This window comes from Saccopteryx bilineata, chromosome 2, assembly GCF_036850765.1.
Source record: "Saccopteryx bilineata isolate mSacBil1 chromosome 2, mSacBil1_pri_phased_curated, whole genome shotgun sequence".
In the NCBI taxonomy this organism is placed as follows: domain Eukaryota; kingdom Metazoa; phylum Chordata; class Mammalia; order Chiroptera; family Emballonuridae; genus Saccopteryx; species Saccopteryx bilineata.
Genome location: NC_089491.1, coordinates 377,088,424 through 377,115,220, shown reverse-complemented (window position 1 = coordinate 377,115,220; position 26,797 = coordinate 377,088,424). Strand labels below are relative to the sequence as shown.

At 39.1% G+C, this 26,797-nt stretch overlaps 1 protein-coding gene across 1 annotated transcript in view; it reads left to right on the top strand.

Annotated features, from left to right (window-relative positions):
• SKAP1 (src kinase associated phosphoprotein 1) overlaps nt 1-26,797 on the top strand; it is a 272,839-nt gene that overhangs the window by 39,396 nt on the left and 206,646 nt on the right. Inside the window, exon 3 of the mRNA XM_066255487.1 lies at nt 6,969-6,994. Within this exon, the coding sequence (XP_066111584.1) occupies nt 6,969-6,994 (26 nt within the window). The remainder of the gene's footprint in view (nt 1-6,968; nt 6,995-26,797) is intronic.

Here is a 26,797-nt window from a genome sequence, read left to right as displayed (position 1 = left end):
AAGAAACCCATCATTCCTTTAGTTGCTCCCTTTTATCTATAGAAAGAAAAAAAAATGTAAACTCTGACCTGACATTCAGGCTCTTTTATTGTGCCACAATGAACCTGGCTAGCATTTTAAAAAATAGTTCATTGAGTTTTATATTTGGCTGCCTATTCCGTGCAGAGAGTATAAGGAGTATGTAGACATACAACTGCAATTTGTAGTCCTGAGGCTGGAACGTGAGAATGGAGGTTGCCAGAGTTCAGTGAAAGAGCATAATCCCTGGCTAGGCAAGAAGTGCTCCCACATTTCTTACTGTTAGTATCCAGAGTGGACATTTGATTGACCATAGCAGGGTAGTGATATGTAGTGATAGTGTTATAGACAAGTCTAGTGGGTAGTGGTATTGTTTTTATTTTTAAATTTTATTTTCTTAGATTGGCATCTCTTCATGTGTAAGTATCACATAATTTAGACTAGATTGTAAGCTTCTTGTAGGCAGGCACTAGATCTTATACTTTTAATGGGTTGAAGGAACTGGGGCTAGAGCGCACCAGCTCCCCTCCAGGGACCTTCCTATTCCTGCCCGACTGTTTCGAAGGCTGGCACCCCAACTCTTGGGTCCCAGGCCTCTGCTGCCTCCACAGAGACTTCCAGCAGATGGTGCTCTTTTCACATTTCTGTTCCTGGGTATCATTGACCATACCCTTTGCCAATTGCCCAGTCCTTCTGCAAGGTACTGGATGGAATATTGGTAGAAAGAGAATTTGAAATCAAGTGAGAAAAAAGGTTATAGGAAATATCTATAGTGTGCAGACTATTAGCATTGTTCAGAAAGCCCACTTCCTTGGGCATAAATCAGTCTATATGATGTGGCTCACTGCTTATGGTCAAATGCAAGGGCTTTCCTAGCCTTATCAATTTGCCATTGAAGCACTGCTCAACCAGATATCCATTTGAATTCTAAGATTCCATTTCTAATGCCAGAATAATTCTTCATGTTAGTCTTTTCAGTCTGGTGGAAACAGCCATTAGCAGAGAACAGAGATGGTCAAGAGGGAAAAAGAAGATGTTCCTGGACATTGAGTATCACAGACAGCCTATCCACTTAGAAGGTACCACTCTTTAGATATAAAAACTGAACCTTAAACTTAGACATTCTTAAGTCAGCAAGGAGAAATTTCATTTTGTTTACCAGGTTTCAGGGAATATATGATCAGCTTTAAATTTCCATAAGTCACAGGTAAAATAACTCTTTTAATATCTTAGTTGCAAAAACATTTTCATCTAGATGTTCTAGATTTATAACATTACAGATGTCAGCCTTTCTGGATAGCTGGTTTTATAAGGTTGTTATAACCTTATTCATCTAACCCAGAAGGTTTTCTCATTTTGGAGGGAGAGAGTTAATGATATTTTTTGGAAACCTAATGAAGTGTTTGAACTCTTTTTCAAGGGGAAAGGAAATGTATTACTTTTCATTTACAATTTTAGGGAGTTGATTTACCTCCCAAAGCTCAGCTATGAACTAACTCCAAGTTAAAGACCTCTTATCTATCGACTCTCTGATAGTAGGCTGTCTGACAAAGCAATTATACTTTCACTTAATATTATATTACAGCCAATTGAAAAGCAGTTAATATGGAATTTAGAACTTGTGCTCTGGAAGCAAGCAAACCTGGGTGCAAATCTTGGTTCTGCCACTTAATAGCCAAATGATGTTAGTCAATTTGTTTGACCATCCTGAGTCTCAGTTTTCTCATCTATAAAATGGGGATAATAATAGTACTGACATCATATGGCTGTGATGAAAATAAAATAAAATAATACATATAAAATATATGCGTTGCACAATGCCTACATTGAGTACTTAATGTGATAATTGTTCTACTATAGTTAGGAAATGGAATTACTTTTCTTTTCTAGACACTTCCAATAATATGAGGATAGTATTACAGGTATTCCTTTTTTTTCCTCTTTTTTAAAATTTTTATTTAATTTTATTTTTTTACAGAGACAGAGTCAGAGTGAGGAATAGACAGGGACAGACAGACAGAAACGGAGAGATGAGAAGCATCAATCATTAGTTTTTCCTTGCGCATTGTGACACCTTAGTTGTTCATTGATTGGTTTCTCATATGTGCCTTGACTGCGGGCCTTCAGCAAGACCGAGTAACCCCTTGCTTGAGCCAGCGACCTTGGGTCCAAGCTGGTGAATTTTTGCTCAAACCAGATGAGCCCGCGCTCAAGCTGGCGACTTCAGGGTCTCGAACCTGGGTCCTCTGCATCCCAGTCTGACGCTCTATCCACTGCGCCACCACCTATTCCTTAACTTATTAAAGTGCCTGTTCTGGAGCTAGTGGCTAGGATTGGAAACTTGTCTGCCTCATTTACTAGCTCTTTAATCATAGGCAAGTTATCTCACCTCTTGATGCCTTGGTTTCCTCATTCATAAAATGGGCATAATAATAGAGTTAGAGTTGGGGGGAAGTGAGTTAATAGGAGTGCTTAGAACAGTGTCCAACAATATGTTCAAAATATCTTAACATTGTTACTATCATTATTATTACTACTATCACAGTAGCTGCTGTTCATCAAGATTCCCTCAATACAGTGGGTTCCATTTATTTGTGTACCTTTCCTTAAACTAAAGTTCAATTAAAGGTATATGGGGAAGGGTGAAAAAGTTGAAGGGGCTTGAAAAGTACAATCTTCCAGCTATAAAATATGCCATGAGGATATAATGAAGAGCCCAGGGAATAGAGTCGAGAATATTGTAATAACTTTGTAAGGTGACAAACGGCTACTCTACTTATCATGGTAGTCACTTCTTAAAATACGTATGTAAATGTCAAGACACTGTGTTGTACACCTGAAACTAATATAATACTGTAATGTCAACTATACCTTAATAATACAAATAAATTAATTAAATAAAATTCAATCAAAACCTCTTTAATTTAAAAACATATATTGCAAACTTTGCCTTGCATGTAATGTAACCCTAAATTTTCAAGACTATTTTGTGGAGCAGACTTAATGTTGTGAACTTTTCTTCTTCCATTTTCATTTTTGGAATTACAAGAAAAGATGTGTTTATTATGACCGAATGTGAAAATAATCATCATTAATATGGTTTCAGCAGTTCTCACTGCTCATTCTGTACTCACCTTTTTCCAGTTTCAAGTCTCATTTGCATGGACCTGATGATGCTGAGTATGGATATTGCAGAGGAGTGATAGCTTCGCCTTGCATATTAAAGCTGAAGCTTCAAAGAGAAGATTAAAGAAGTGTTTGTAATCTATCTGCACAGGCCTGATATGAAATTCTCAGAGGCTTTAAGGATAAACACAACTGTATGTGTGTGTGTTTCCTTTCATATATTTCCATTATGTACTTTGCATTTTGGTTCAAACTTTCTGGTTATAGACTTGTTGGAGTCTCTGGCTAAGGGATAATTGTTTATTTTTTTATTTTTTATTTTTTTTGATAATTGTTTTTAAAGTGAAGGATAAGGATTAGAAGATGATGTCAGGGTTTGATTAAATGCCTCCTAAAGAGTGTGTAATTCTCTAGTGTGGAATCATCTTTCCAGAGCATGTGATGAAGGCCACCCATAGGATATGTTTAACAAGACAAGATCAAGACCTTAAGTGTGTCCAGAAGAGAATAATCCATGGCGCTCTCCAGTGAGGGCTGAGGTTTCTCACCTTTTGGCCTTGCCTTTTAGAAGTATCCTCTGTGAGCTATGGGATAAAGAGGTGTGTGTGTGTGTGTGTGTGTGTGTGTGTGTGTGTGTGTGTGTGTATGTGTGTGTATATAGTCTTTCTTTAAGATTGTTACTAATTAATACTTAAAGTAAGAAGAGGGGGGAGAAAGGTAGGGTATCAAGATAGTGGTATACCTTCTGAAAAAGAAGGTAACTAACATTCTACTTCATGTCATCTCATGTAGGTTCTACAAACAATTTTTGATGACAGAAATATTTATTTACAGTATCACTGAGAATAAAGCAGATTCTGCTATTTAACAGCAAGATAGACCTGCTACTTTATTTAATACTGTTAAATCTAATCTTTCTTCATAATCAGCTTTCTTAAGACACAGCTACTATTGGCAGAAGCAATACTCTTAATATATGTGAACTTCTAACAACTTTTTAAACAGAGAAACCAGAAGACCAGGGGCACATTATAGTAGGTAGCGAAGGGAACTGAAAAAGTGTGTGTGAGTTTGAGTGGGGCTTGTGGGGGAGAGAGGACAAAAGAAGAGGCGGAAATCATTACATATTTTACCTACTTAACAATGTGCCAAGAGTTGGCCTTTTAACTGCTGCTGCATGGCTAGGTTTTTTTCCTGGGTAATACATGAGAACAATGTTGGTTAGCAAAGTTCCTGCTGTTGCCATCATTAAGATTTTTGTAAAGGAGTGCACACACACATACACACACTGCATGTGCTCCCACCTGACTTTCTATTTATATTGAATTAGAGATTAGGTAATGATTGGAATCAGGGGTAGGGCAGTGCCTCAAACAAGATAGAAAATAGTAAGAGATGTCCAATTGCTCAGCCCTTTGATGATTAGCTTGATTTGCTATATTTTACAAAAAGGAGTTTTATGGAAAACTCTTTACAGTGGCCAAGTACAGTGTGGAGCTGCATTGTCTGCTGCGTGGAGACCTACCCAACATGCCATCATACAAATACATACAACTTAAGTTACAGCCAGTTCCCGTTTGCATGTCTCTACGTTCACATGCGCCTTCCCAGCTGTTGTATCCTCACATTTTCCACCCCTTCCTCCTCCTGTTCTCTCCCCTTTCCCACTGCAGATGTCAAGGCTTTCCTGAGTTTCCCTGCAATCTAACCCAAGTATCTTACACTTCCCTTCACCTGCTCGATGTCCAGAACTGTTCTGAGAGAGGAAAGGAAAAAGAAAAGCCAATTGTGAGGTTTCTTGTTCACCTTCTCTTCCTCATCTCTGATAATTTCCCCACAGATTCATTTTTGGATTATGGCAACATCCTCCCCATTTATCTCCTTCCTCTCTGTTTTCTGCATTTTTATCTTGTTAAGAAATAATCTAGATATTCACTAGGTCAGGGGTCGGAAACCTATGGCTTGCGAGCCAGATGTGGCTTTTTTGATGGCTGCATCTGGCTCGCAGATAAATCTTTAATAAAAAAAAATAACGTTAAAAATATAAAACATTCTCATGTATTACAATCCATTCATTTCCTATTGCTCATGTTCATGGTTGCGGGTGAGTGGAGCCAATCACAGCTGTCCTCCGGTACAACACCAAATTATTATTGGATAATGCGTAATGTGCATGGGTCGTTGTATGGCTCTCACGGAATTACATTTTAAAATATGTGGCGTTCATAGCTCTCTCCACCAAAAAGGTTCCCGACCTCTGCACTAGGCTGATATTTCTCCCTAAAGTAGCCACATATTATTTTAGTCATGTATGTAACTAGAAGATACACCATTCTTACCTATATATTGCCCTTTTGTTCATCTTTTTCTGGGTTATGGATTCTTTTAGGAATGTGATAAGAGCTGTGACTCTAGCCAGCGAAATAATGCCCATGTGCACATATACACTCCTGAGAGGTCAAGATGAGGATAGAAAATTATTCATTCTATTTAGTGGCACAGGGGTCGCTACATCCACAGCAAGAATTAACGCCTGGTGATTGTCAGCAAGACTGGAATATGTTGAGGAGTGAGTAAAATGTGAAGAAATAAAGAGAGAAACTATAGACAACACATTTGAAACTTTTGCTGTGATGCAAAAGGAAAGGGAAAGAGGACAGCAGATGGAGGGGTACGAAGCAGGTGGGGGAGGGTTTGCCTAATTTTTATATTAGCATAAATGCTGATGGAAGGGGCCAAGTTGAGAGGAAGAGGTTGAATATATACAGGAGAAAATCAATATAGAAATAATGTAAGGTTCCTGTGAAGGCAGGCGGAAATGGAATCCGAAATACAATGGACTTTTGCGGGTAGTCGCCATATATAACATTGTTTCTGTTGGGGAGGGTGGGAGGGAAGGGTTGCAATTTAGATTCCAAATAAGCGACTTACAAATGATTCTTCCCACAACTGCCATTTCATTAGTTTTAAGACTTTAAGGGTTGTCAGTTTTGCCAGTCATTTCCCAAAATAAAAAAGGAGATGACAGAGTTAAAGAGCCCCAAGCTTGGCTCAGATGCTAAAATGTTAGATGACCTTGAGTCAGTTGTTCATGCTTTACCTGTACAGTTAAGAATTTATGCCTAGTCCTGGCCAGTGGCACAGTGGATAGAGCATTGTCCCAGAGTGCCCAAGTCACCAGCTTGAACCTGAGCGTGCCAGCTCTATCCCTGAGGTCACCAGTTTGAGCCCCGGTCAGGGCACATATGAGAAGCAATCAACTGGTGCACAACTAAGTGGAACGAGTTGGTGCTTCTCTTTCTGTCTCCCTAAGATCACCTTTCCCTCTCTTTCAAAATAGTAATAATAATAATAATAATAATGATAATAAAGTTAAGCCTAGAAGTGTTTAAGGCTGTGTTGGGGACAATGTTTTGGTTGTTATAAAAACTGAAGGTGCCACTGGCATTTGATGCCCAGGGCCAGTTACGGTGATTGTCCTGTAATATACAAGACAGGTTGTCACAACAAAGAATTGTCCTGCTCAAAGCCTGTAGAGCTCCTGAGAAACCCTGGACCATAGTTAGCAAACCTCTTAGAACACTTGCAGCAACATGGTCAAAGTTATCTAAGGAGTTACAGTGAATTAAATGCCACTTTTAAGCCTTTGAGAATCTTTCAAATCTGAGGGACAACCCGTTGGTTTTTATCAAAGTGGGTGGTGGCTTTGGCTAGTTATTGACTATTTAGCAAGCTTTTTAGATTGGGTGCTGTAGCGACCATATGCCAACCCATACTGAGAAATAGAGGTTTGATTTATCTTCATTCTTTTCCTTGTATTTCAGATACAATTGGGATTTTCAGCCCCAAGGTGAGTACTGTGACCATTTATGGTTTCACACTAAGAATGTGGAGATGGTATTGTTAGCTTTTGTCTCTTCTAAACAAGCTTTTCCATAGAGTGGCATTAGCCATTTCTGAGGAAAGTTAGTGGGTGTTTAATTAACCTTCCTCCTGCTGGGCACCTCCTGCCCTGCTTTTTAGCAACAAGAGGCTCTGATGCTTCATCTTTCTCAGTGGGTTGGTGCTAGATTATTTTATAGAACTGAAACTATAATATGCTTTTATTCCTTGAGCTTTGTTAGATGTCAACAGAATCTACTAGCATTCATATAAAATGGTGGCCAAGTCCATAATAAAAACCTTGGGATGACTCCAACTCAGCTAATCCTTCATTTGCTCCAGAAATAAATTTTAGTATGTTACCCCCTCGATCATAGTGCTCTTCCACACAGCCTGCCTGTCTGGCAGAAGAGAAATGTCAGAAATGGAGCAGTGTTGAAATTCCCACTAGAACAGTGTTATCACATTTTAATATGAGCCTCACTGCAGCCTCAGTGCTTCTAATTACTTTCAAACCATTGTTTTCCTGCTTTTGCTTGATGAACCCAGCATCTGGCATGATTCTAAAAAGTACAACAGACAGCTGTGTGCAAGATTAAGGACAGGATTAGAACACATTTTTAAAAGGTTCAAAATTAGAATTTTTTTCTGAATTCAAACAGTTTGAGAGGGTATCTTTAAAGCATATGCATTCTTTCTTTTCAGTACTCATGTGGAGAATGTCAGAAACATCATTTTGAAGGTTAATTAGCATTAGAAATGAAGATTTTCATTTTCTCAGATAATCACAGAGAGTATTAGTTTGAATTTACAACTACTTTATGAACTATTTTGTTCTATAACTTTTTAACCAATTGTAAACTTTTCCTATACTTTTAATTTTATTTTTTTACTCTTAATACTGTCACTATATCCCATTTCATGGAGCAGTAATGCCTTAAAAGAAATTTAAACTGGATGATGATACTAGTTTTACTAAAATTTTAATTTTCTTAGCTCATACGTTGTTTTTATGTGTTTCAAGTATTTTTAAAAAGCCAATTTTAACAAATAAAAACATTATATTTTTAAAGCTTCTTATTCTTATAAGTTAAAGTCATGCTATTTATAGTATTTTAAATAGCGTGATGTGTTGTTACTGTATATCTCACTGACCTATAGCACTTATGGCTGAAACATAGATTGAAAATAGAGAATTATATGTAATAAAGTAGCAGTTTATTTTGTAAAGTGTTAAATATGCTATTCAGGGAATGGCCCTACAGTACAGGTTTTAACAGACATTAACCAAAACCCACAGGGGCAGACATGAATGTGAACTGGCAGAAACACATGGAACTGTGAGGGTAGAATTAATTACTTAAAGGAGAAATAAAGAATTCTTGTCAGAGATGTGGTGTAATAATATGTTGAGAAGAGAAGATAAATTTGGAGCTTAACACAAGAGACTATCTGGGGCTAAAAACACAAAGAGCACATCTTACCAGATTCTTATAATAGCAGCATTGCAGTCATCTTCCAGCATAGAGCAACTTCTACATAGCCTTCTTCTCAGAAAGCGGGCAGAGGTTGAGCAGCCAGAAAAACAATGGACAGGAGTTTATTTAGAACAGAAAACTATTGGCTTCTTGACAATGGTTGAATATGTGTAGCAAAGTCCTTGCTTATTTGGAAGTAAATGTGAGGAAAGATCAAGTAGAAAAACCCAAAGCTGTGTGTCTTGGCCACAACCTTCCTTCTCCTCCTAAAACATTCTTTTGGGTAGTGGGCAGAGGGAGAGTCTTCGACCTTGCCTTTATATCAGGTCTTATTTCACTGTGTGCTTCAGAAACTGGTAGAGTAGGTGGGAGGAGTAACAGGTTTATATAAGTTTCTATAGGACAATTTAGGATTATGAAAAGAATAGGAATATGTAAGTAAGAAGCCTGATGACAGAAGAATTTTAAAAGCCCTGGACGACTAGTTAGTATTGGGGAGGGAGTGAGAAAGAGAGAAGTAATGGTCCCAAACTTTCCTAGCATTTTTATCTATGGCAGGATTCTCCGTGTGGGAATATGATGGGATGAATTTTATTAACTCTGCACACTAAATACACACTTGTATTCTTCAGAATATTTAAACTAAACCAGAGTCTGGTGCCTAGAAAGAAAATGGTCCTTAATTATTTTTTTAAATCCCTTATTTATAAAGCCCTTTTAGTAGCATACATCTGTTTATGGTGATGGTTCAGTACAATATGCTGAAAGAGTAACCTTTAAAGAAAGATGCTTGCCCAGACATGAAGGATTGCAGGCAAAGTTTTCCTTATCAATCCCAGATTTTCCATTCAATTCCAGGTTTAATGTGCTGAAGGAGTGATATTGAGTAGTACTAGGGAGAGTCTTACCCCTGTTCTGGAGAAGAAACAAGCATGGTAGAAAGAGCAAGGATGTTGAGGCTTGACAGACCCAGGCTCAGAACCTATGTATACTGTTTAGCTAAAAGTCATTTGATCTTAGCACATTGTTTAATTTCCCTGATCCTCAGCTTTCTTATGTATAAAACAGGGACGCACCAGACACTGTGCTGTCCTTTACATGCTTTATCTTTTTGAACCCTCAGAACACTCCCCATGAAATAGGTGCTGTTAATATTTCTATCCACAGATTTGGATACTAAGGCACAGAGAGGTTAAGAGACTTATTCATGGTTGTGCCTCTCAAGGATTCTGACTTGCTCAGTCTAATTCTAAAGCATATATATATATATTGAGATGTAATTCATATACCATAAAATGCACCCTTTTAAAGTACGTATCAGTGGTTTTTAATATAGTCACAGAGTTGTATAACCTCACCACTATTAATTTCAGAACATGGTTATCACCCTATAAGAAACCCTGTACTCAGTAGATCCGGAGCCCATACTCTTCATGACTGTATCTTATTGTTTCAATGCAGCATTGTTATGAGGACTCATAGTAATATGTGTAAGCCCTAACATAGTACCTAGACCAGTGTTTCCCAACCTTTTTTGTGCCATGCCCCACCTTAACCTAAAATTTTTATGTCCCCCCCTATGTAACATACATAATTTTTTTTTTTCTTTTCATTTTTTCATTTTTCTGAAGCTGGAAACGGGGAGAGACAGTCAGACAGACTCCCGCATGCACCCGACTGGGATCCACCCGGCACGCCCACCAGGGGCGACGCTCTGCCCACCAGGGGGCGATGCTCTGCCCATCCTGGGCGTCGCCATATTGCGACCAGAGCCACTCTAGCGCCTGAGGCAGAGGCCACAGAGCCATCCCCAGCGCCCGGGCCATCTCTGCTCCAATGGAGCCTTGGCTGCGGGAGGGGAAGAGAGAGACAGAGAGGAAAGCACGGCGGAGGGGTGGAGAAGCAAATGGGCGCTTCTCCTGTGTGCCCTGGCCGGGAATCGAACCCGGGTCCTCCGCACGCTAGGCCGACGCTCTACCGCTGAGCCAACCGGCCAGGGCTAACATACATAATTTTTAACATTAAAAAATTGATTTGTTCACTTAATAAACATAAATGATAGGTTCTAGGAAGAAATCACTATGAAATTGTTAACAAAACACAGTAAGTAAAATTTCAAAACATATAATGAAAAACAAATTTAAATTCCAAATAATTTTAATACAGATTTTTCTATATTAATTTATTATTTTAATTTAGTGTGATCCTTGCGCTTGATGCTTGCTGCACAGAGATTTTATATTAGGTTCCAATTTGGTTAGCTTTAGTCTCAAGTCTCCACATTGTGTTATATCCAGCCAATTTCTTTTTTTTACCAGTAAATCATTTACAGCACTAAATCCACATTCAGCTAAAAATGAAGATGGAAACGGTAGCAATAGTTTTCTTGCACATTTGGTTGAATTTGGGTATTTGATTTCTGTTTCCTCACAAAGCCATGCCATCGCTCCTTTGATATTAAATAAAGCTTTAACTGACTCATCATTTTGCAATTCTGCGAGTTCTTCTTGATACTGCATATTTGATATATCAGACAAATCCACTAACATTGGCTGCATCATCCATGTTGGGAAATCAATTTGTTTTAAATCAGAAAATCTTTCTTTTAAATCAGCCGATAGAATATTCAAATGATTGACAATAACAAGTAAAGCAGTATCAGTTACTTCACATTTTTGGAGCCAATGAAACTGTTTAAAGTTTTTGTTGTTAATATGTTTCTGACATAACTCAAAATTGGTAATGAAACCAAATATCTTTGCTTTTGCATCGACAAGAGTTTTATTTGTTCCTTGAAGTTGCTTATTTAATATATTTAGTTTTTCAAAGATATCGGCTAAATAACTCACAAATGCTTTACCATCTATTGTTAACAGATACTTCATTTCAGGTTTGTCGCTTAAAAAAATCACTAAGAGTATCAAACAGTTCCATAAATCTTTTCAAACAGTTTCCTTTAGATAGCCATCTTACTTCAGTATGAAGTAAAAGTCTCACATGGTCTTCATTTTGTTCTTCACAAAATAGCTTGAAAAGACGCTCACATTTGGCACTAGCTTTAATAGCATTAACACACTTTATTACTGTATGTAATACTTCATTCAGAACAGGCGAAATGTTTTTAGCTACCAAGTTTTCCCTATGAATAACACAATGCACAAGAATCATTTCTGGATTCGCATCTTTCATCAATTTTAAGCAGCCATTTTTCTTGCCCATCATATTGGGAGCACCATCTGCAGCACAAGATGTTATATTTTTCATTGGTATATCATTGACATCTAAGTAGTTTTTTAGCTTATTATATATATATCTTTGGAGGTAGTGGTGCTTTCTAATCTTTTACAGAACAACATTTCTTCAGCAAAATGTCCTTTATCAATATATCTTACGTAAGTTATCAATACTGCCTCACTGTCTCTCAAAGTTGATTCATCCATTTGCAAGGAGACTTTTCTTGTTTTCAGCTTTTCAATAAGTTGTTTTTCAATATCCTCACTCATTTTATCTATTCTTCTGTTAATAGTATTGTCACTGAGTGGCATAGCTTTTACATCTTTGTCATCTTTTTCAAGAACCGTTTTAAGAAATGCTGATATTGACGGTTTTATTAAATTCTCTCCTATAGTGTGATTTTCTCCAGTTTTAGTGATGAATAAAGAAATTTGATAACTAGCCTCAAGAACACGATTATTAGTTGAAGTATGAGCAGTAAATAGAGACTTTAATGTTCTTTTTTCAAAATTTTTCTTTAAAGTTTTAAAGTAGCTCAAATCTGAATTAATATGAGCACTATGTTTCGCCTTCAAATGCGCCTCAAGATGACCTCGTTTCATTGATTCATTGGTCAAGCATTGCTGGCATAAAAGACAAAAAGGAATCCGCTCATCGTGAACAGCGGGTATGAACCCAAATTTTAAATATTCCTCCGAATATTGACGAGTTTTTTTCTTGCTTGCACCACTCATTTTACTATGGGCTATAAGAAATAAAAATAAGATCAATTAAAAACTAATATTAAAATATGTGTTAAAATATATTCAATGTGGCATAGAGTAAACGTATACTAAAAATTCATATTTATTTAAATGTATATAACACATTTACTACACTATTACCGCAAATCAAAAGGTATCTATATTTTTTCCACTTGACAAAATTTTCTGGAAAGTTATGCTTCTAAAATTAAAACTGTCGTGCATGCACTATTATAGCCCCAATAATATTTATAAAATATTAGTGCTTTCTAGCCCTGATGCAAGAAGTACTTAATAAAGAGTTTAATATTGATAAAAATAAAATCAAATACTTACCAATTATATCTATACAATATATATATGTATATTTATTAAATCAACGAGCTTTTACAACAGTTTTGACTGACACTTATTTCAAATTAACACCAACTGAATGATGTGAAACACTACAGAAGTTGCGATGGGCCAATTAGGTGAGAATAACTGCGTTTAGCAAGTTTTTAAAATGTCCGGGGTTCCCCGCGCCAGACAGCACGCTCCGCGGTGAACCCAGGACGAAGTTTACTTGACGACGCCAATCACCCAGTTGATATTTTGGTCTCATCAAACAAAATTATACTTAATAATTATTTACGAATTGCATTTTTTGTTAAATTTGGCACCGATATCTAGCATTGCATTTAAATGGCCCAGGGCGAAAGAGTTAAAGTCATGTCGAGTCCATTTTCAAATTGTCCCCCTTAACTATCGAATTGCCCCCCTGTGGGCGTGGGCCCCACATTGGGAAACACCGACCTAGACATAGTAAACAGTGAGAAAATGCAGTTTAAATTTATGACAGTGTTAATGGTAATTCTTTTCACCTCACATTTCCACCCAAATTTTCTTATTGGCCCACTGTCAACTTCATGAATTATGTTCATTAAAAAAGAATGAAACATAGGGAAGATAGAACATAATCCAAATATTTATTACTTTAATGTAGAAGAGACATAAATGAAAGAGCTCTTTTAAGGGGCTCAAATATGATTGGAGAACAGAGGAAAGTCTTATTTTTATTTTTAAAAAGACATAGATCCCTTTGATATTTCAAGTCAGGCTTACTTTAAGAACTTTTTGTCTACTTAATTTTTCACTTAAAGTTGCAAAGAAAACTCACTGGAATCTTTGCCATGGAACATTTACCATTTCAGTAATCAGACATCTAAAAGATGATGGATCAGATGTCTAAATAATATTAGTTTTGCCCTTTAGATATGATGACAATCCCATTTCATGACATTGAGAAAATTGATTTACTTTATTTAGTTCCCCCTTTTGTAAAACAAGTTAATTATTGACAGCTATAGTTTAATCAACAATTTAAATTATAAATTTAAATTTTATTGCAATAAAACTATCCTCATCAATATTACAAAAATTTCCATCATGAACCCAGAGTCTAAAACAAATGACACAAGATTTAAATAAAAATTTTAAAAAGACTGTGAAAATATTGTAAATATAAATAACAAAAACCTGGAAGATTTTTTTGGTCCAATGATCACACATATCACATTTGTGATAGTGGTAAATATGGGCCAGTGAAATTTTTTTTTTTTTAAATTTTTATTTATTTTTTATTTATTCAATCTTTTTTTTTTTTAGAGAGGAGAGGGAGAGAGAGAGAGAGGAGAGAGGGAGAGGAGAGACAGGAGCTGGAAGCATCAACTCCCATATGTGCCTTGACCAGGCAAGCCCAGGGTTTCAAACCGGCGACCTCAGCATTTCCAGGTTGACGCTTTATCCACTGGGCCACCACAGGTCAGGCATGGGCCAGTGAAATTTTTTGCCAACTTGAAGATTCTGCATGGATGGCATAGAAGGTTTCTGAGAAAATTATTCTCAGAATATATTTCAATATATTATTCTCAGAATATATTCTCAGGGTATATTTCAATGTGAAAAATTTTCACTTTGTAAGTATTAAAAATCTTATTTTCAAATGGCAAGCCTATATCCCTTGTCAAAGTAAATTTATCCCTAAAAATATAGCTTATCAAAAGCAAATAATGCAAAGTAAATAAGAAAAATGTTGTTATAAAGCCATATTAACTATAGATGAAAAGATTTAAAAGAAATATCAACTAATGTGTGGATCTTATTTGCTTAATGGGTCAAACTATAAAAAGTGATATCTATGCCTGACCAGGCGGTGGCTCAGTGGATAGAGCATCGGACTGGGATGTGGAGGACCCAGGTTCAAGACCCCGAGGTCACCAGCTTGAGCGCGAGCTCATCTGGTTTGAGCAAAGCTCACCAGCTTGAGACCAAAGTCACTGGTTTGAGCAAGGGGTCACTAGGTCTGCTGTAGCCCCCCAGTCAAAGCACATACGAGAAATCAAACAATGAACAACTAAGGAACCGCAACAAAGAATTGATGTTTCTCATCTCTCTCCCTTCCTGTCTGCCTGTCCCTATCTGTCCCTCTCTCTGACTCTCTCTGTCTCTCCTACAAGAAATAAAAAAGTGATATCTATGAGAGAAGTAGAAATTTGAACACTGCCTGACCAGGCAGTGGCGCAGTGGATAGAGCGGTGGACTGGGATGCAGAGGACCCAGGTTCAAAACCCAGAGGTCGCCAGCTTGAGTGCAGGGTCGCTGGCTTGAGCGTGGGATCATAGACAGGACCTCATGGTGGCTGGCTTGAGCCCAAGGTCGCTAGCTTGAGCAAGGGGTCACTCATTCTGCTGTAGCCTCCAGTCAAGGCACATATGAGAAAGCAATCAATGAACACCTAAGGAGACTAAGGAGCTTCAACGAAGAATTGATGCTTCTCATCTCTCTCTCTTCCTGTCTGTCTGTCCCTGTCTCTGTCTCTCTCTCTCTGTGTCACATGATAAAAAAAAAATTGAACTCTGACTGGATATTTTATGTTATTAAGAAACAACTGTTGCCTGACCAGGTGGTGGTACAGTGGATAAAACAATGGCCTGGGACACTGAGGACCCAAGTTTGAAATCCCAAGGTTGCTGGCTTGAGTGCGGGCTTACCTGCTTGAGCGCGGGGTCGCTGACTTGAGTGTGGGATCATAGACATGACCCCATGATTGCTGGCTTGAGCCGAAGGTCAGTGGCTTGAGCAAGGGGTCACTGGCTCAACTGGAACCCCCCAGTCAAGGCACATATGAGAAAACAATTAAGGAACAACTAAAGTGCCACAACTATGAGTTGATGCTTCTCATCTCTCTCCCTTCCTGTCTCTTTCTCTCTTTCTTTCTCTCTCTCTCTTGCAAAAAAAGAAAAAAAAATATTGTTTCAAGTTTTAATGTTTTGGGTTGAAAGAGCATGAGCTCTTTTTTTAAATTTTTTAATTTTTTTTTTTTTTTTTTTTTTTTTTTTAGCAAAAGAGGGGAACAGATAGGGATAGACAGGAAGGGAGAGAGATGAAAAGCATCAACTCATAGTTGTGACATTTTTTAGTTGTTCTTTGTTTTCTCATACATGGCTTGGCCAGGGGGCTTCAGCTGAGCCAATGTGAGCCAATGACTCCTTGCTCAAACCAGTGACCTTGGGCTCAAGCCAACGACCTTTGGTCTCAAGCCAGTGACCATGGGGTCATGTTGATGATCACACACACAAGCTGGCAACCCTGCATTCAAGCCAGTGAACATGGGGTTTCAAATCTGGGACCTCAGTGTCCCAGGCCAATCCTCTATTCACTGTGCCACTGCCTGGTCAGGTGACCATGAGCTTTGAAGTCAGTCCTGAGTTCAAATCCCAGCTCCTCTACTTAAGTTGTGTGAGCTACGGCAAGTGACATAACCTTCTCATCTACAAAATCTTGCTAATAATATCCACTTCAGTTATTATGAGTTGTAATGAGTTCTAATAAGATGAACTTAAAAAAATTTTTTTTTATTATTAAGTAAGAGGTGGGGAGGCAGAGAGACAGACTCCCAAATGCACTTCAACTGGGATCCATCCAGGAAGCTCTCTACAGGGTGATGCTCTGTCCATCTGGGGCCACTGCTCTGTTGCTCAGCAACCAAGCTATTTCAATACCTGAGGCGAGGCTATGGAGCCATCCTTAGTGCCATGGGCCAACATGCTTGAACCATTCGAGCCATGGCTGCAGGAGGGGAGGAGAGAGAGAGTGACAGGGAGGGAGAGGGGGAGGGGAGGGGTGGAGAAGCAGATAGTCACTTCTCCTGTGTGTCCTCACCTGAGGAATCGAGTCTGGGACTTCTACACACCGGACCGATGCTCTACTGCTGAGTTAACAGACCAGGGCCTAATAAGATGAGCTTATGAGGAGTACTTGCCACTTGGTTAGCACCTACTAAAGTGGTAGCAAGTATTATTTTTATGTTTCAAAGTAGAGCGATGTAAGTAACTCCATGTATGGAACTTAGACAATATAGAGTTCACTATCTTTTTATAAAATTCAGTCATTACAACTGAACCCTGATGTAGGGCCATGTAGTTCACCATGTATATATTTGTGAGGTTTGCATTTAAACGATGTGTGTGCAGAATTTTTATTAGTAGGCCCTTCAGAGTTTAGATTTATGAGCTTGTTGTGCTCTGTAATGTCTGAGACATGTTGAATTGAAGCATGGATGTCACTTAACTTCTCGTCTCTTACTATCACATACTTGGAGCATGTAGTTATGACAACTACAAGAAGCAAACCATTAAAGCAGCAAAGAAACACCATCTTTGCACTAAAAAAGAGAGAGAAGGGTTTCCCTTTGAAGTTGAAGAGAAGTGTTTTTGAATTAATGGAGTGTACAGTGATTTTACTAAGTTTATTTATGAAAATACTCTTTGCATTCATGCCAAAAGGTTTTAGCACAGTTGTAAGTAGGATTTATACAAAGAAACACAGCTCAAATTTATGATGTGTTTGCAAATGTAAGAAAAAGTCTGAATTTACAATATTTGTAATTTATTGTTAAGTATCCTTCTATCACTATTTCTGGAATGCTAATATTTTATAAACACAAGTGTTAGTTATGAACCTAGAATATCCTAACCTATACTACTTTTAAAAAAGAAATCTTCCAGAATGCTTTCCATGTCTTTTGGGGATTTAATAGAGGGAAATGTACATAGGACAAATACTCCTGCCTTTGGCTTTAGCCCAACCTTTTAGCATCAACAATCTTGACAGCTGCTTTTGTGACTTGACTTCCTTTAGGCCTTTCCCCCTTTCCTTATTTTCTTCATTTTATACAAATTAATCTGTAAAGTGAACATACACACAAATTGTTTTTGAAGTTAATTACTGACTTTGATACCTTTTCAAATATTTTACTTCCTGTACATCTACTGGTTGTTTTTTTCCTTAAAAGAGTGGATTAAGGCATATTTAAATTAATACACTGTTTTACAACTACTGCCAAAGACAGGGTTTTTTTTCCTAATCAAAAGACTCACATTTTTTTTCTTTTTAACATTAAAATTGTCTATGATTTTAAATGTCCTTTGTAAATGTCCTATTTGACGTAGATGATATTGAGAAATAAGAAAAAGAACTGACTTTCATGAGGGCAAAAGAAGAAATCATTGGAATCAGATGTTGCGGCCTTCGGTATTTCCTCCACAATATGTTATGTACCAGGATGTTTATTATACATTGTTGGTAATAGCAAAGACTTCCAACTGCCTAAATGTCCAGCAGTAGAAGACCAGTTAAATAAATTACATTATATCCATTAATGAAATGCTTCATAGAGTTTAAAAGAACATACCGTATTTCTCCATGTACAAGATGCACCTTTTTCAGAAAAATTTGGGGTCTAAAAACTGGGTGCGTCTTATAAAATGATTATAGACTTTTTACTTGCATTTCCTACTTTTTCATGCTTGTTTTTACGCTCATTGTTGTAGATTTTTTTTACTTGCATTTCCTGCTTTTTTGCGCTTGTCTTTTTTTCAAATTTTGGGCCCCAAAATTAAGGTGCATCTTATACATGGGAGCATCTTATACGTGGAGAAATATGGTAAGACATATATATTTGTAACATAGAAGATATGCATTCCCATGTTTATGGCAGCATTGTTTACAATAGCCAAGATCTGGAAACAGCCTAAGTGTCCATCAGTGAATGAGTGAATTAAAAAGCTGTGGTACATATACACAATGGAATACTATGTGGCCATGAAAAAGAGGGAAATCTTACCTTTTGCAATGGCATTGATGGACTTGGAGATTATTATGCTAAGTAAAATAAACCAGGCAGAGAAAAACAAATATCACATGATCTCACTTATATGTGGAATCTAATGAACTAAGTGAATTGAGGAATGGAATAGAGGCAGAGGTGGGGTCACAGGGAGCAGAGGGACAGCTGTCAGAGGGAAGAGGGATGAGGGGATGGGATCAGAGAAGGTGAAAGGATTAGTGAAATGATATATACATAACACACTGATACAGATAACAGGACAGCAAATTCGAAGAGGAAGGAGGGATGGGGGGCAATGGGGGGGCAAGGGGTTGGGGTGAGGGAGTTTATTGAGTGGGACACTTGAATTCATGTTAACAGTAAATTCAAATTAATAAAAAATAAAAATAAAAAACTCTCTCCAAGGCATGTTGCTAAGTAAAAAGAGCAGTTTGGGCAAACATTGTACAGTTTATCTGTGTGAGCTTGCTTATATATATTTGTAGATGGGATATTCTTTGAAAGGGCACACATGAATCTATTAACAGTGGTAACCTCTGTTGAGGGGGATGTCGGTCTGAATGGAAGAGAGAATCTTCATTATTTATATCTTCTGGTATTATTTGAATTTTTACCATATGCATATATTATTTTTTAACTAAAATTAGTTAAGATGCAAAATGAAATAAATCTATATGTGCTGATATGAAGCAATCTCAAAGATAAATAATTAGGAGAAAAAACAGGCTACAGAACAGATCAAGTACTACCATTTCTTTAAAAGACATACCACACAGACACGTTATATTTAGATAGAAAATTCATAGAATGCCCAAGAAGCCTCACAATGGTTGCCTCTGGGAAGATGAACCAAGAGAAGGAAGGGAAGATGAGCTTTTATTATATGTCTTCTTATAATATTTGAAATTTTACTCTGGACATGCTTAACTTTTTTTTTTTTTTTGTATTTTCCCAAAGTTAGAAACGGGGCCCTGGCCAGTTGGCTCAGCGGTAGAGCATCGGCCTGGCATGCGGAGGACTGGGGTTCGATTCCCGGCCAGGGCACATAGGAGAAGCGCCCATTTGTTTCTCCACACATCCCCCCTCCTTCCTTTCTGTCTCTCTCTTCCCCTCCCGCAGCCAAGGCTCCACTGGATCAAAGATGGCCGGGGCACTGGGGATGGCTCCTTGGCCTCTGCCCCAGGTGCTAGAGTGGCTCTGGTCGCAGCAGAGCAACGCCCCGGAGGGGCGGAGCATCGCCCCCTGGTGGGCAGAGCATCGCCCCTGGTGGGCGTGCCGGGTGGATCCCGGTCGGGCGCATGCGGGAGTCTGTCTGACTGTCTCCCCGTTTCCAGCTTCAAAGAAAAAAAAAAGTTAGAAATGGGAAGGCAGTCAGACTCTTGCATGCACCCGACTGGTGTCCACCTGGCATGCCCACCAGGGGGCGATGCTCTGCCCATCTGGGGCATTGCTCCACCATGGCAGGAGCCACCCCAGCACCTGGGTCAACTCTGCTCCAATGGAGCCTTGGCTGCGGGAGGGGAAGAGAGAGACAGAGATGAAGGAGAAGGGGAAGGGTGGAGAAGCAGATGGGCACTCCTCCTGTGTGCTCTGGCCGGAAATTGAACCGAGGACGCCAGGCCGACCTTCTACTGCTGAGCCAACCGGCCAGGGCCTTAACTTTTTTTTATGTAATAATGAAGCTTACAAAAAAACTTGATTGGACATAGCAGTGAGCATTTTTTCAGTAGACTCATGGTTTAATAGTTTCTCATATCCATTCAAGGTTTTTCCTCCTATGTTTGTTTATTAATTTTTATATATGAGTTTATGTACAAGACCCTGATGATAGTATAAACTAGCAGCAATTTCTATTGCTTAGTCTTTCAGAACCAGCAGTGTATGGGTGTGTTGTGTTGACATATAATATAAAAGTGATTTTTTTGTGTGTGTGACAGAGACAGAGAGAGGGACAGATAGGGAAAGACAGACAAGAAGGGAGAGAGATGAGAAGCATTAATTCTTCATTGTGGCTCCTTATTCTCCTTAGTTGTTCATTAATTGCTCTCTCATATGTGCCTTGACTGGGGGCTACAGCAGACTGAGTGACCCCTTGCTCAAGCCAGCAACCTTGGGCTCAAGTCTACAACCTTGGGCTTCAAGCCAGCAACCTTTGGGCTCAAACCAGCGACCATGGGATCATGTTTATGATCCTACGCTAAAGCCAGTGACACCGTGCTAAAGCTGGTGAGCCTACGCACAAGCCGGATGAGTCTATGCTTAAGCTGGTGACCTGGGTTCTCTGTGTCCCAGTCTGATGCTCTAGCCACTGCGCCACTGCCTGGTCAGGCACATAAAAGTGAATTTTAAAATACATACTAAAATAATATCATATAATACCAATAAAGAATACTCTCAATATTTTTAGCCCTGGCCGGTTGGCTCAGCAGTAGAGCGTCGGCCTAGCGTGCGGAGGACCCAGGTTCGATTCCCGGCCAGGGCACACAGGAGAAGCGCCCATTTGCTTCTCCACCCCTCCGCCGCACTTTCCTCTCTGTCTCTCTCTTCCCCTCCCGCAGCCAAGGCTCCATTGGAGCAAAGATGGCCCGGGCGCTGGGGATGGCTCTGTGGCCTCTGCCTCAGACGCTAGAGTGGCTCTGGTCGCAACATGGCGACGCCCAGGATGGGCAGGGCATCGCCCCCTGGTGGGCAGAGCGTCGCCCCATGGTGGGCGTGCCGGGTGGATCCCGGTCGGGCGCATGCGGGAGTCTGTCTGACTGTTTCTCCCTGTTTCCAGCTTCAGAAAAAAAAAAGAAAAAAAAAAGAAAAAAAATATTTTTTCCATATGTGGTAACTAAAAATTTATAGAACTTCTAATTCTTGTCTTGATGTAGATGGCAAAGAAAATAAGTTATTGACCACTTTAAGTTTATTTGATAAGCCTGGGGAATTTTGTTGAGGAAAAAAATAATGAACTATTTCTCTTATATAGTGTTATCCCTAGGGCAACACAGATAATCAGGTAAGGAGTACAGTTTCTGAACATAGAATTTTGACATAAAAATTAATCTACCTCAGGAATTCTGCCTCTAATGAATTCTCATGTTCTGGACATAAAATATTGAGAAAATTATATGGCTAATTTGAATACATTTCTTTTTGTTTGTTTTCTGCTTAAAATGTTTTTGTAAGTAGGGTAAGTCCTTGGACTTGAAGCCCAGTGAATTTGTTTGATATTTGGAGGCTAAATAATGTGATAGTTAAGCCTAATTCTACTATAATGCATTGATTTTTCACTATGCTGCCCATCACCACATACTTCTCTCAGAAACTTGTTTAATACAGTGTGTCCATAAAGTCATGGTGCACTTTTGACCGGTCACAGGAAAGCAACAAAAAACGATATATTGGCCCTGGCCGGTTGGCTCAGTGGTAGAGCGTCGGCCTGGCATGCAGGAGTCCCAGGTTTGATTCCCAGCCAGGGCACACAGGAGAAGCGCCCATCTGCTTCTCCACCCCTCCCCCTCGCCTTCCTCTCTGTCTCTCTCTTCCCCTCCTGCAGCCAAGGCTCCATTGGAGCAAAGATGGCGGGCGCTGAGGATGGTTCCATGGCCTCTGCCTCAGGCACTAGAATGGTTCTGGTTGCAACAGAGCAACGCCCTAGATGGGCAGAGCATCGCCCCCTGGTGGGCGTGCGGGGTGGATCCCCATTGGGCGCATGCGGGAGTCTGACTGCCTCCCCATTTCCAACTTCAGAAAAATACAAAAAAAAAAAAAAAAGATGATTTAAATGTGAAATCTTTACCAAATAAAAGGAAAACTCCCAGTTTCTATAGGATGATGTGGCAGCATGTGCGTATGCGCAGATGATGACATAACACTGTGTATACAGCGGGGTAGCCCATGGCCATGCCAGTCAAGATGTGGACGGTACAGAGGAAAGTTCAGTGTGTTCTGTGGCTCGCTAAATTCGAATCCGTGACCAAAATGCAACGTGAATATTGGCGCATTTATAACAAAGCGCCACCACAGAGGAATAACATTACTTGGTGGATTAAGCAGTTGAAGGAAACCGGCAGTTTGGTGGAGAAACCCCGTTCTGGTAGGCCATCAGTTGGTGACGAATCTGTAGAGGCTATACGGGATAGCTACCTAAGGAGCCCTAAAAAATCTGTGCGTGAGCCCACATCAAACTGCACTGAATAGGTATGAAACTGGGAGAGTTTTCCTTTTATTCCCAAATAAAAGGAAATGTGCAGATTTCACATTTCTGTCGTCTTTTGTTGCTTTCTTGTGACCGGTCAAAAGTGCACCATGATTTTACGGACACACTGTAGTCCTTGTTTACCAGAATGGCTGAAGGATCACTAAAGCAGGAAAGGAACTACTTAGTTATGGAAAAGAAGATTTATATTATGTGGAAAATAAAGCTTCTGGTTAGTTACCCCTGACTCTTGTGAGGCAAATTGCGCAAACTTTGAATCTATCTGTCCTTGACAGCTGACATATATTTAACATACACTTGCCAACCTGAAAAGTTCTTGATCACAGTTCATCTCTAAAAGATATTTTCCCAAACTTCAAAAGTGATACCACCTACCCTGAAGTCTGTGCACTTGTGATAGTGAATCCTCATAAAAAAGGTAAACTATTGTTCACAATAGGGAAGATCTGGAAACAGCCCAAGTGTCCATCAGTGGACGAATGAATTAAAAGCTTTGGTACATATATACAATGGAATACTACTCAGCCATAAGAAATGATGACATCAGATCATTTACAATAACATGAATGGACCTTGATAACATTATATGGAGTGAAATAAGTAAATAAAAAAACAACTAAGAACTATATGAATACAAACATAGATGGGACATAAAAATGAGACTCAGAGACATGGACAAGAATGTGATGGTAACGGGGGGGGGGTGAGGAGGGGGCGAGGAGGGAGAGAGAGGTGGTAGGGGGAGGGGAGGGGCACAAAGAAAACCAGATAGAAGGTGACAGAAGACAATTTGACTTTGGGTGAGGGGTATGCAACATAATCAGATGTCAAAATAATCTGTAGATGTTTTCTCTGAACATATGTACCCTGATTTATCAATGTCACTGCATTAAAATTAATAATAAAAAAAATAAAATAAAATAAAAAGGTAAACTAAATTTTAGAAACAAGGAGATACTCTTTTGTTCCAAAAGGGACCAAACATTGAACAGAACTGTAGATAGTGACAGGTTTTGGTTGTTGATGTTGTTATCCACATGCTCTTACACACGTTATTTTCATAAAGGAACAGGAGTCCCTGCTGGGGTAGTATTGGGGTATGGAGAGGCCAAATATATATATATATATATATATATATATATTTTTTTTTTTTTTAGGTGTGAGGAGGGGAGATATTGAGGCAGATTCCCGCATGTGCCCTCATCAGGATCCACCTAGCGACCTCCATTTGGGGCCTAGGGCCTGGTGCCAATGCTGGAGTAACAAGCTATTTTTAGTACCTGAGGCTGATGTGCTCAGACCACCTGAACTATCCTCAGTGCCCAGGGCCACGCTCAAACCAATGGAACCACTGGCTGTGGGAGGAGAAGGGGGAGAGAAGAGGGAAGAGAGGCAGGGGAGAAGCAGATGATCACCTCTTCTTTGTGCCTTGACTGGGAATCAAACCTGGGACGTCCATACACCAAGCCAATGCTTTATCCACTGAGCCACCAGCCAGGGCGAGAGGCTGAATCTTTTTTTTTTTTTTTTTTTTTATAAATTTTTATTAATGTTGATGGAATGACATTAATAATTCAGGGTACATATATTCAAAGAAAACATGTCTAGGTTATCTTGTCATTAAATTATGTTGCATACCCTTCACCCAGAGTCAGATTGTCCTCCGTCACCCTCTGTCTAGTTTTCTCTGTGCCCCTCCCCCCTCCCCCTAACTCTCTCCCTCCCTCCCTCCTGTGTCCTCCCTCCCCCCACCCCTGGTAACCACCACTCTCTTGTCCATGTCTCTTAGTCTCGTTTTTATGTTCCACCAATGTATGGAATCATGTAGTTCTTGTTTTTTTCTGATTTACTTATTTCACTCCGTATAATGTTATCAAGATCCCACCATTTTGCTGTAAATGATCTGATGTCATCATTTCTTATGGCTGAGTAGTATTCCATAGTGTATATGTGCCACATCTTCTTTATCCAGTCTTCTATTGAAGGGCTTTTTGGTTGTTTCCATGTCTTGGCCACTGTGAACAGTGCTGCAATGAACATGGGGCTACATGTGTCTTTACGTATCAGTGATTCTGAAGTTTTGGGGTATATACCCAGTAGAGGGATTGCTGGGTCATAAGGTAGTTCTATTTGCAGTTTTTTGAGGAACCACCATACTTTCCTCCATAATGGTTGTACTACTTTACATTCCCACCAACAGTGTATGAGGGTTCCTTTTTCTCCACAGAGAGGCTGAATCTTGTCGCCATTTGCTGTTACAGCTTTAGTGATCTTGTGGTCTATATTACTCACAAAACTCACCTTTTCATCAGTATGTTACAAGATGTTTTACATTTTTAGACCTGCTAATAATACCTATAATCATTCTTTATAATATGTTGCTTTATTTTTATTTTTGGGGTGTTTGTAAAACTTTTCTTCTATCTACTCATGGCCCATAGATCATGTAGTCCCACTCTTCTTTGACAGAGGATATTGGAATCCAACTGGCCTCATAGTTTCTCTCAAAAAGAAGTAATGTTGGTAAACTAATTGGGGTACAAAAGATCCTAGACTGCATCAGGCTAGAAGTAGGTGCTAAGGTCTTACTACAACTTGTCATTTGGAAGAAGGGAAAGGAGAAGATGGGAAGAGAGAGCAAGATGAACCAATAGTAATAAAATCACTACATTTATGTGATATTGTATATTTTTCAAAGCATTGTCCTACCGTGAGACTTACAGCATGATAGTGCCAGAAAAGAAGTACATTCTCTAACTATGCCAGGGCAAAGCTGTGTTTAGGTGCGGAACATATTGGTTCAATTTCTGTAAAGCAGGGTCAACATACCCAGAATCAAATAAATCCAAAACAGGAGATGCAGGAAAATATTTAGTATACTGATCTGATGAGCATGCCTAAAATCTGAAATTCATGCATAAAAGTGGTATTTAAAAAAGAAAAATCATGTCCTGGCTGGTTGGCTCAGTGGTAGAGTGTTGGCCTGGCCTGTGGAAGTCCTGGGTTCAATTCCCGGCCAGGGCACACAGGAGAAGCACCCATCTGCTTCTCCATCCTTCCCCTTCTCTATTCTCTCCATCTCTCTCTTTCCCTCCTGCAGCCGAGGCTCCATTGGAGCAAAAGTTGGCCCAAGCTTCATGGCCTCCACCTCAGGCACGAGAATGGCTCCGATTGCAACGGAGCAATGCCCCAGATGGGCAGAGCATCACCCCCTAGTGGGCTTGCCAGGTGGATCCCTGTTGGGCGCATGCGGGAGTCTGTCACTCTGCTTCCCCACTTATCACTTCAGAAAAATACAAAAAAAAAAAAAATTACTGCAATAATACTACTACAGTAAATTTGAACCTTTGAATAGAACCAGTTCCCTCTTGAACAAATCATTGACCATGTTTAGCTTTGTCTATTGGTTCTACACTAATGTGACTATTAGTATTACTAATACTTAAAATAATTTATACTTTTGATTATAGATTTACTTTACTGAAGTAAAAAAATAATATATAGCGCATGCCATAAATTCAAGTCATTCAGTATGCTTTGCCTTTGACTAATGATTGTAATTTATAAAGCATGCAGATTTGGAAACTGTACAACTCAATGGATTAGAACAAGAGCTTAGTAATCAGACAAGGTAGGGTCAAAGCCTGGCTCTGCCACTTATGAGTCACTTATGTGACTTCGGGTAAGTTATTTAATCTCTTTGTCTCATTTTTTTTATCTGCAGCTTTGAGATGGTAATATATCACAATATTATTCTGAAGGATTAAATGAGATAATACACAAAGAGTCTTAACCCAGAGCCTGTACCCAGTAGGAGTTCAATAAGCTATTATATTTTTATTGTTAGATAGCTGACTTTCCCCTATAAATCAAAACATGTTGAGAATTCAGTTGAATGGCTTCATAGAAAAAATAAAACACTCAGATTATAGTGGTCTAAGGA